Source organism: Zonotrichia leucophrys, chromosome 5, assembly GCF_028769735.1.
Source record: "Zonotrichia leucophrys gambelii isolate GWCS_2022_RI chromosome 5, RI_Zleu_2.0, whole genome shotgun sequence".
Lineage (NCBI taxonomy): Eukaryota > Metazoa > Chordata > Aves > Passeriformes > Passerellidae > Zonotrichia > Zonotrichia leucophrys.
Genome location: NC_088175.1, coordinates 17250013 through 17261275, shown reverse-complemented (window position 1 = coordinate 17261275; position 11263 = coordinate 17250013). Strand labels below are relative to the sequence as shown.

The 11263-nt window shown below is 44.1% G+C and overlaps 1 protein-coding gene across 6 annotated transcripts in view; it reads right to left on the bottom strand.

The window, feature by feature from the left end:
* Positions 1 to 395: 395 nt before the first annotated feature.
* The window catches only part of ANGEL1 (angel homolog 1), a 109768-nt gene continuing 98900 nt past the window's right edge, over positions 396 to 11263 (bottom strand). For 5 of the 6 annotated variants that reach the window (XM_064714457.1, XM_064714458.1, XM_064714456.1 and 2 more), the window contains 8 exons: positions 10736 to 10962; positions 10098 to 10167; positions 9271 to 9704; positions 8472 to 8598; positions 7506 to 7616; positions 6263 to 6332; positions 5689 to 5846; positions 396 to 4851 (listed from right to left, as the gene is read on the bottom strand). In XM_064714457.1, coding sequence (XP_064570527.1) covers positions 4682 to 4851; positions 5689 to 5846; positions 6263 to 6332; positions 7506 to 7616; positions 8472 to 8598; positions 9271 to 9704; positions 10098 to 10167; positions 10736 to 10962 — 1367 coding nt within the window. In that variant the 3' untranslated portion in view covers positions 396 to 4681. Of the gene's footprint in view, positions 4852 to 5688; positions 5847 to 6262; positions 6333 to 6429; positions 6837 to 7505; positions 7617 to 8471; positions 8599 to 9270; positions 9705 to 10097; positions 10168 to 10735; positions 10963 to 11263 lie in introns of those variants that run through there. The other variant, XM_064714455.1, reaches the window with a different exon arrangement.

Sequence of the window (11263 nt, the reverse complement as noted above, 5' to 3'; positions counted from 1 at the left end):
CTAAATATATAGAATAAATATAAGGCTTTGCATCCAGAAAGAAAATAACAAAAAACTGAATAAAATTGCTAAGGTTTGAAGCCAAGGGTTTTTTGGGGTTTTGTTTTTTGGTGGGTTTTTGGTCTTTGGTTTGGTGGGGGGTTTTTTTTGTTCTTTTTCTGGTGTATAGAAATTAAAGACTGGATGGAACAAATACATCTTTTGTTGTAGCATAAGACAGTGTCTAGCTTAGTCCTCCCATCTGCCAGACTTGGACCTTGAAAGCTGCTGTGTTTGTCTTATCAAAGTTATAAAAAAAATTCCAGCTATTATACAAGAGTACAGAATGTACAGTCTAAATCTGAAAGAAAATAAATAATTTTTTAAATAAATAAAAAGAAAAATATCTTCAAGACTAGAATGACATTTTCAGTGGAAGCAGGAGGTCAACTTGCCTTGACAGGTGATGCCAAACATTTACAGCTGACAAAAGGAGTTAGAGGCATGCCAGCTGTTTAACCTGTCATCCTGGTTATGGTTGTAACAGGTGAGTTCCCTTCAGAAACTCAGTATCATAGTTAGAAACACAATGGAGAATATTCAAATCAGCTTGTGCATTTCAACATGACAGTGCTACAGGAAGCACTACAGGCCAGGCAGCTACAGTCTGGTAAGAAGCAGGTCACAGCCAGCAATTCAATTAGTCTGCACAACAGGAAGCCTGAAAGGAGAAGGTATCCCACTGAGGCTTGTGTGCTCCCCCTTGAGGTAAGCAACAAAAGGGTTCATTTGGATGACCCATGGATATGTCTGCAAATATCTAAACAGTACATCCACTAATGTTCAATACTGAGGTGGTGGCATTGGGAGCAGTTATTGGACTGCAGCAACACCCTGCTTTGCAGACTGTTTGCCAACACCATCACCAACACATCGTTAGGAGCAGGATCATACCTTGATCCGCTGAGATGCTGAACTTCCGACCTCCTGGAGACTCCTCAGAGCAGGCAAACCAAGGTCAAGTATATTTCAGAGCTCTGCCTCCACAAAGCAGGTGGCGTACAGAGCACTAACAATAAATCTGAAACTCCAGTTTTGTTGTTTTATATAACAAGTGTTACTCCCATCTATGTGTTGGTTCCAGAACTCCCAATCCTCCCACTTAATTTTTCAGATGTGAGGAAACCCACTATCTTACATCTTGACACCATGTATATGTTGCATTTATAATAACACTTAGCCCTAGAGAATTGCACCCATAACTTTTAACTGAAGAAATACAGCTGCAGAAAAAATAAACATCAGTAACTCAGAAAGATAACTGGATAGAGTAGTCATGGGAAAACAGCTGCTGGAGAGATAGCTCATAAGAAAAAGGCATGGAGAAAGAAGACCTCAAACAGCAGCCAAGTTTCATTTATTACAAAGAGGAAAGAAGATAGAGCAATTATATTGTTTACCACTCCTCCCATCTCATGTAATTGGGAAAACTGATTATGAAGGGCATCCTCCTGGAGCAATGAACTTAAAACTGAGAAAATGAAGGAAGTCCAACTTCTATCTAAATAGATTAACTAAATACAGCCTAGCAGCTGTGGTGCAAATTAAACTGTTTTTTAGTAAAGATACTTGGCCAAATACTTGATTGTCTCAACAGCTGCATGCTCCTGCAGCTTAGGAGGCTGCTAAGAGGGAATGTACACACACTGCCAGCAGTCTCTGGCATCACTTCCCCTAAGCACCAGTCTCCCTGAACTCTACATCACTACTAAGGTCATGTAGCTGGTAATCACCTCTGTGACACCTTCCCTTTCTGAGCATTGCAGATACTGCTGCTCTACTTTCATAACCATTTACAGATCCCTCTGTAATTCACCAGAAAGTTGTGTTAATGAAAACTCATCATGCATTTAGGTCCAGAAACAGTTTTAAGAGCTACATCTGGAATCTCAGTTCTGCATCCCATTACAATGCTCATTACCACAGGCTCTGATTGTATGTGTGGGTGCTATCCTTTAAGCATCACAAAACACATTATTTTTCTCCCAACAACTATATGCTGGTTGCAATTTTACAGTTAGGAACTTTCTACCAATCCCACCTCCAAACCTCTCCTATAATCCCACACAGTCAAGGGATACTCACAGGTCTCTAGATCCATTTGATATTAACTCCAAATTGCTCTAGAACACAGGGGGTTTTATTTTCCTGAAACAGACCACCTTCATAAGAGTCCATACCAGAGCTCCTGTGACAGTGGTCAAAATAAACACAGATCAAGTTTTCAACTCTGCCTTTGTGTCTCTATACAGTCACTAGCCATGGTCCTGCATTTCTGCCACAGTTTCAGCTATGAGTGCCCAACAAAGCATGAGTAAGCCAGGGCTTTGAGAGCTGCAAGTCACCCTGGGAACACTATAACCTCCAGAAAGAAGAATAAGGGGACTTGTAGGCATTGTCCTGGGGTTTCTCTGCATGACTCGATATCCAGTGTTCAAAAACTTAACAATTCCAAGTGCATACCACATTATTTCATGCATGGAAAGAGAAAGCATTAGTTTGACCTGTGCAACATTAGATTTTCCAGCAAAATATAGCTGGAACCTTCAAAGCTCCCTGAGATGCTTCCACGCAATTTGCCCACAAGACAAGGTTTTGGTTTATATAAAATGGAAAGAGCACCTGTGATACTGGAACACAGATCCTCCACCTGAGTTGTATCACAGGACTGACAGGGTGCTTCAGGCAGTGCAGGCACAACCAGTTCATCTGCTGGTGCATGGTGCCCACCTTATGGGTCTCAAGAGAGCTGGAGCTGAGTCTGGCTCTCTTATGGGCAGCTTTCATACATACACACACACACACCCCTCCTCACCAACCGACCTCAGACTCGGGATAGCTAAAGTTCTAAGTGCCAACAATATGTGTCACAAAATTTTTTGTGGTGCTTTTAGTTGGTTGCTGTTAAACCTTTAGTGTCTTCTAAGGTTCCTATTAAAATGTTAACAGCAGGAGGGAGTCATATGCAACCAGGCTGCCTTCTAGCAACCTTTTTGAGCCAGATAGAAAACAAAGCTCTCAGCTCACCCTTTCCAATTTGCCCTCTTTCACCTTGTAGCCAGCAAAACCTTGTCCAGAAAGTCTTCAGAGGTTCAGCAGCCAGAAATACAAGGTGCCATAGTTACTCTGTGGTATTTTCTTAGATTACAGTATTTTATTTTTCAATCAGGAAAGTAACATTTAAAATATCAAAGTCCCTCAATACAGAGCATGAAGAACAAACAATGTTTTAAGTCTCCTGTACTTTCCTGCAAAAACCTGAGGTGGGACCGGATTTCCTGCCTTGTTTGTGAACAGAGGATTCATGTTTCTGCCAATATTGGTTTCTGCCAAGACTGGTTTCATCTCTTAGGGAAAAACTGAGCACCAAATGTCAGGTTGAACTGGGGAATTTACGCTAGGAACAGGTACAGCTTTTGTACTGGACAAAAAGCAGGACACCAAAGGTACACTGGGATCCAAGTGACTGCAGTCTGGGTCCAAGTTACACAGCCCTCCCCGTCCCCCCAACACATGTCAAGAGTCAGGAGTTGATCATAAGGGTTCTATCTACACCTAAACATGGCTGGGTGCAGAAGGATGCAGTATGGACCTCAGTCTGGCACAGGAGATGGATACTGAAGGTTGGCTATTGACCCCTGGGCAGGCTGACTGCAATAGGGAGTGCACAAAGAACAGGGCAAGTGACAAAACCAGCTCTTCCATATGATGGCTCTGCTGACTCTCACATGCTTTCCATCTTCATCTCTCTTTTGGGACAACCAGAGTTATAGCGTTCTGGGGTAATCACGCCTTACAGGGTAATTTTTTCCACAAGATATTCACTGTGAGGGTCCTAAATATTTTTGCTAAAAATGACATATTAGGTACCATTCTGAGACTGCTAGAAAGGAAGGAAGCCTTCCCCAAGGCTTCTAGGCTTTTGCTGCAGCTCTAGAGCTGCTGTGAGTGGCTCTGTAGAACCCCTGGTTCCATTCCTGGCAATCCCATTCCCTGGTCCATTAGTCACAGCAAGCAATTTCTTGTAGAAACTGTTACACCACACAAACACTTCTGTCAGCAAGCCAGCCCTTACAGATCATTAAGTAAAAGACATTTCTAAGCAGTTAGCAGATCCAATCTAAAAGGCAACACAACAACTAGCCCTGAAAGTACTGAACTATTACTGAGAAATTAAAAGAATGAAAAGAACTTGTTTTGGTGTAAAAGAGTATTGGCATATACAGTCCATGCTCCTTGGTAGCAATTAAACTAACCAAAAGCAGATAGCATTGCCTGTCTCTTTTCCAGCTCCTTGAAAATCTTACACAGGGACAAATAACCATGGGCATTATGTTGGTTTCTGCAGCACAAAAACACCTGCTAACCAAGGCAGTGGAACAAGGATCTCTTAAAGAGATGTCAATGCCTGAATACACCTATCAGCCCACTGGGAACACAGCTCAGGTTTGAAGAGATGCAGAAAATACCAATGCAAAAAGTGCTCCAACTCCCCCATCCCTGCGTTTAGTGAGGGTGTGAGGGGAGAAAAGGACTTTTAGGGCATGACAAGGAAAAGGGTTTTCTTGCAAGCAGGTTGTGCAATCCAGAGTCTCGACTGCTGTATTCAGAACAACTTTTCTTTAGGGAAAGGGAACCAACACTAACTCTCTCTGAGGCTGGAGATCTCCAAGCCAAAGCTAGCCAGCAGGCAGAGATGATCAGATGAACAGAAAGGATTTGGTAAGCCATTTGCCATCAAGAGGACATCTTCAGAGAGAAGAGAAAGACGGCCAAGCAGCTTCAGGGCTCCATCCTTGTACAGCCTGCGACCTGACAAAGAAAATGGGAAGAAACATCAACCAGAGACTGGCACCACAGATTAACTCTACACACTCACAGAGGGATGCTTGTCAATCCTCTCCTGTTCTTTCCCTGATAAATGAAGACTGCCTGCACAAACACTACATGCACCCTTGAGCCTAGATGTGAAAGCAGGGTGCACCCTACAATACTGCTGTTCATGGTTTCATATACTTGCAGGCATAGAAAGCAAGAATACACTAAATTCACCAGGTAGTTGCTTACATGAGAAGTTCCTTTCTTGAACTGTGGCCTAGCAATAGCTTCAGATTCTCCCCTGAGGAGGAATTAATCTCTTCATTCCTAACCGGTTCCCCAAACTTGATTCTGACATGACCCAAATCAGCTCCAAGAGAGTTCCTGGATGCATTTACATGCAGTCGTTCATGAACAGAACTCCTGTTTCAGGCAGCAGAGAGAAGGTGCCACTGGAAAAGAACTGAAGTCATCTCCTTCCAAGAACAGCAAGCATGTGGTCTCAGAGTGACCAGAAGTCCAAGCCTTGAACTCAGGACCCAGCACTGCCTGTTAGCAGGAGCACAGGTAAGATACTTATACAGAGGAAAAGAATCTATTCTGTTCTAGCTTCCTCAGAAGTCTACATGAACGTAAGCAGCCTCATTTTTTTCACAGCAAAGATAAACAGTGTCTTCTCATGGTACATGAGCAAATGTTACTTCCACCTTGTGTATTATTTCAAAGACAGATCCTGTAGATCCACCAGCTAAAGAAATGCACTGCCCATCTGGCCTGTCTCACAGTCCTCTTCCAATGTCACAGGGATAAGCCCTGCACTGCCACACTCACCCGCCTTGTTCTCCACAGGCTCTGCTGAGTAGAAAATGTAATCAACAGTGGCTCCAAGCCCCATGGGCATTGTTGTGACCTCTGGGCGTCCCCTCTGTGGCAAGAAGTGGCTGTAGACAGAGGTCAGGTTGAGGCCATGCTGGATAACACCTGAACACCTGCACACAAACAGCCACCAAGAAAGGAAAGAGAATTATGCCTTTTTGGTACTGCAGTCATAGCTGAATGTTCCCTTGCTGATGCAACTGTCTGAACTACTCCTACTTTATGCGCACATAAAATCTTTCAGAACTATTCGCTCCACTTACACCAAAGTAAGACAGACTCTGAATTTCCTTTGCCTTCAATACCCAGTCCTGTATATGCCTATGCCCTTCATTCTCAATCTCACCAACATAATGCTGACAGAACAGCATCCTGCTGCTGGGACAATCCTGGGTGGACCTAGCTCTTCCAGATAGCCCTCCTTACCCTCTTTCACTCTCACATTTACTTCAGTCTTTCCTTCAGCCAGATTTTCAGGAAAACAAGGCTGAGTTTGAAGACTGTGGCCATTGAAGGTGCACCAAATTACCTTGGGACGAATGGCTGAGGATCAGGGTCTTTCACCATGGCAGCAGGCTTGGGCCAGTGTGCAGGGCGGTCTGCAAAGGAGCAAAGAGATTCCAGCCAGACCTACACAGATCCCAGAACAGGCTGCTCATCCCAAGTCTGAGAAGCTTCTCCTGAAACCAAACGAATCTTCTTGCCCAAGAAGAGCAGATAGCTTCAAGTCATGAATATCATAAAGGAAAATATCCAAAAAAAACACAAGCTGTAAGACTAACAGGAGCATCTCTAGAGCAGATCAGTGCAAACAACTGAGAACTCATCTTCTGTCCTGCTGAGGACATGTCCTTAAAGCATTCAATATTACCAAAGTCCAGGGTATTTCAACATTTGCTCTCAAAAGAAAGTTTGCTTGTCTTAGCCTACAGCTTACTCAAACGGTGTCTAGAAAGGCAGAAAAGAAAAGGAGAAAGCAGAACCAGCCATGCCACAAGGCCCAGAGGTGCAGGAATGTCTACTGGGTACCAGCTTCCACAGACATCTATACTGGGACCACCGTGTATCATTACAGTCTTCAGGTTGTTCTCTGCCACCAAAGTCTTGAAGCAGAAAAAAGAAATATACATATCTGTTTCAGCTTAAAAGAAGTTTAGAAGAAAGAGCTTCAAGAAGCTGAATATCAATGCATCTCAAACAACACAGTCAGTGTGTATGAGGGAGGAAAGTGTACTTCTCTGAGCTCTCATGAAATCTAATCATGGTCACAGAAGGCACCCTTCTGCCTTTCCCTTTCCTCACCAGGCATTACCTCCACCTCATGTTTACCTTGAAATCATAGAATCGTACAGTTACAAAATGGCCTGGGCTGGAAGAGATCTTAAAGACCATCTAGTTCCATCCCTCCATCCCATGGGCAAGAATGTCACCCACTATATCAGGCTGCTCAGGGCCCCATACAACCTGGCCCTGAACATTTTCCAGGGGTGCGGCATCCACAACTTCTCAGGGCAACCTGACCCAATGCCTTCCTACCCTCTATGTAAAGAATTTTAGGAAGTTTAAAACCATTCCCCTTGTCCCATCACTATATGCTTGTGTAAATAGTCACTCTCCTTCATTTTTTATAAGCCCACTTTTAGTACTGGAAGGCCACAATGAGGCCTCAGTGGAGCCTTCTCTTCTCCAGTCCAAACTCTCTCAGTCTGTCCTCAGAAGAGAGGCTCCACTGAGCCAGGAGAGTGACAAGTTGCAAAGTCTGCCGTTAATACCTGGTTTAGCATCTGTCACACCTTCCAGGAGGACCAGCTGCGGCGGTCGCTCACAGGCAGCATCGCAAAAGCGGAACTGCAGCAGGAAGTCCCGGCTGTATTCGCGTCTCCCTGCAGAGAAAAGCACCAATTAAAAGAAGAAAGTAACTGCAGCAAAGTCACACCTCCAGGGTGTGACCACCTGTACTTCAGACCTTTGGGCCTCTTAGAGCTCTTTAGTTTGAGAGAGGCTTTTGTTCCCAAGCACTCTGATACCATGAGACTAGAATGGTATCAGGTTATCACCCGATAACCTACATGTAGAACAGATGTGTAAAAGTAGAAGAACAGAGCACATCTATTCCTATCCCTCAGATGCAACAGTCATTGTCAGCACAAAGTAAGAATGTCCTCTCCGAGACACCAAAAGTTCAAGGGACTTTCAAGCAGATCAGTTAGTGCAACTCCAGGAAATGCCTGCTGAGAAAAACATTTCTGGAGATCCAGGGTGAATACAAGTTCTACATTCAAGATTTTAACAAAAGCTATTTTGTGTGGGCTCCATTTTTTTTTAGTCCTCTTAATGGATGCAGAGAAGAGACACGATTGTAACTGGATCTTAGGAATGATTTCTTTACAGTGGTTTGCAAATACTATCCAAAACCACACCCCAAACACCCAGAGATTAAAGCAATGCCTGCTGAACATAGTTTACAACTGCACAAAAGTGTAAGTCTGGGAATATGAAAGAGACATAGAGCAAGTGTTACTGGTAGAGGAACATTCTGCTCCTCACTAGAGAAAGAAAATGGCAGAAATCCAATAGGTTCTGGAAAAAAATGTATTTAACTCATATACAAAGTAGAAGGAGAGAATCTTTGTCAAGCTCCTCATGCAGCACATGCCCAAGCTACTCAGAGAGACAGCAAGGCCCACAAGCTGCCCATCCTCAGCAAATTCATATTGTCAGTGAATACTGGAGCTCACCAGGTTTCTTTGGCTGGCACAGGGTGACATACTGGCACTTGTCTGTTACACCCAGTGAGCTTGGCCACAGTGGGGCCAGCAGCTTCCGTGAATACAATTGCTGGGAAAAGTCTTCCTGACCAGACACCTGCAAGAAGGCCAGGAAAGGAGAGCAAACATCAGTGACAGAGAGCAGATGCACAAGCTATAGACAATGTACATATATACACTTGCCAGGAGCAAGACAGGAGAATGCCCTCTTAGAAAGGCATAAGCTAAGCTACTCAGAGTATGGTAAAGCCATAGTAAACCTTCAGCTGTAGGGGACAGATATAATTAGCTAAAAGTCACCTGACAAGATACTTTACAGGTATCTTATTGAAGTGATGATTTAGCTTGAATGACAATCATATATCTGATCACAGACACACAGTAAGACAATCACGAGAGACCCACTTCGAACTTTTTTTAGAACAAACGTCCACAAAAAATTTCAGTAAGTCTTGGTGGAGTTGCATTTCCTGGCACTTCCAGTCACACAGGCACAAAAATTCCATAGGAAAGGAAAAAAAAGATTTGATATTAAGTGATCTATTATCACAAGTGTGCCCCAAGAGAAACCAGAAGAGCAGTGATGGAAACAACATGCACGCACTTGTCTGCTTCTTTCCCCTGCAGCGCTGGAGACACTGGGGAAGACTGCTGAATCATTTTATTCAGTATTAAGACTATTTCCTCACAAGAGGAAGAATGCAGCCATGCATTTCTCTAGCAGCGGACAATAAAGAGCTATCCAATCCCAATTCTGGCTGGCAACTACCTTCCAGGCTGGCATCCCATGGTAGGAAAGTTCACCATTCCGGATGAATTTGTAGAGTGGAGAATCAGGTACAGAGTTCAGGTCTCCACACAAGATGACAGGATAGTAGCTGCCTTCAGTAGTTCTTGCAATTTTGTCAATCTCTGCTAGCAGCAATGCCACCTGGGCCAGTTTGATATCTCCTCGACGGGGATTGAACAACACATGAGTGTTGGCCACACACAGAGGACTGACTGCATTCAGACCTAGACCTTCTGGGAGCACCGGCTGCAGCAGCAGCACCAAGCCCACATTATCCCGGTTGAGGATGTCCAGGCCAGGCCGGAAGTATTCTATGGGGCTGAGACTGATCAGCTGGAACCTGCTGCGCTTATAGCACACTGCACATCCATCTGTCTTCGTTCCGGTTCTCCGTTTATAGAAACAAGCAAAGCCTGAAAAGAAACCAGCACCTGTTAAAAGGTTTATCCAGTCACTACCTCAGGCTCAGCAAGTCTGTATAGAAAAGGTTCCTACTACATTGGGGTACAGCAAATATACCCAATTCTTTTCCAATAACCACCCTTCATTATTAATTATTGGAAGTATTTCCTCGCTCCTTGTCCTTCTAGGGCCCTCTGTTTTGTTATTCTTATCTTTCAACTCAGAGACATCAATTGCAAAAGAAAGGATAAAGGTCTAGGCAGACAGTTAAGAAGTAGGGCCAGCAGCCACCTGCAAACAGGAAGAGGTCTCTTGAAACTGAGCACTTTGAAGATGTTAAGCAGGAAGCACTGCTTGGCCAGTCCCATGAGCTGAATGTACAGACCCACAAAAGCAGGACATACCCATCTCCTTGAATGTTGGTTCCAGTTGCTCCCAGTAATGGTTCTCTTGCACCTCCTGGAGACACAGAACCTGGAAGGAAGGCAGAGACCTCACTTGCTCCACAAGTATTCGCTAGTCACCTTGTTTTGGGGAAGGAAGAAAGTGGAAAAGTGCATTCACACACCAACCCTCCAAACAGAAATGTCATCACTGCAACTCTGTCCCGTACTTTCCAGATGAAAAGCACTAACTTTCTGGGTCACAGTAGCACATCATTCAGTTTTCCAGCAATGAGATAAAAGATCCTTCATCCCACAAAGAGGACTCAAAGAATAAGAAATTCATGGAGTCCTCTTCTATGCAGACTTCTCCTCCTGTACTGCCTTAGAAGACAGGTCTTTCTTCCTCTACTTCTGGTGTTTATAAAAGTTAAGCCCTGCTATCTAAGTATGACTAGTTTCTACAACCAAAGCAAGACAGACACCAAAAACATGGTCTGTGAAAGTCCACACTCTCAGACCAATCAGTGTCCAGTTACCAAGCAGGCAGCATCTTCCTAGGACTTGCCCCCATCTTTTTCTTTTCTTAATACTGTTAGATCAAACAAGGAATTCGAATTCTGGTGACACTGATGTAGAGAGGGCTTAGTCATACTTACATCAGGATCCCAATGCTGGATCTCCTGTAAAAGGTTTGGAAGGCGGTAGCTCCAGTTCAGGATGTCTGGATGACAGTGTACATAGAGATCAAGGCCCTGCTCCACCAGGTCCTGGGCAAGGATGTTGTAAGACATGACTCGAAATTCAAACAGGGGAGTGTTTTCTGAGACCTGCTCTAAGACACAGGGCTGGACAGAAAGATCCTCCCAGTCTCTCCATAAGATCTCTATATGCAAGAGACAAAAAAGCAAAGTTACAGCCGCACTAGGTACCTTGCTGATACTTTGGCTCCCCTGGGACCCAGAGAACAGCCATTCTCATTCCCCAAGCTAGGGCACTCTAGCCTCTGAGCAAACCCACACCCACTCTGGTTTTCAGGTGTTCTTTCTGTATATCTATGGATAGTTGTCTGTAGGGATGCATAACACATGACCAGAGTCAAGCATACTGAAACACCAGACCCACTTTTCAGTGCTTCCTAGAGTGCAAAGCCATCATTTGAAAACAGTAAGGACCATATATTGATA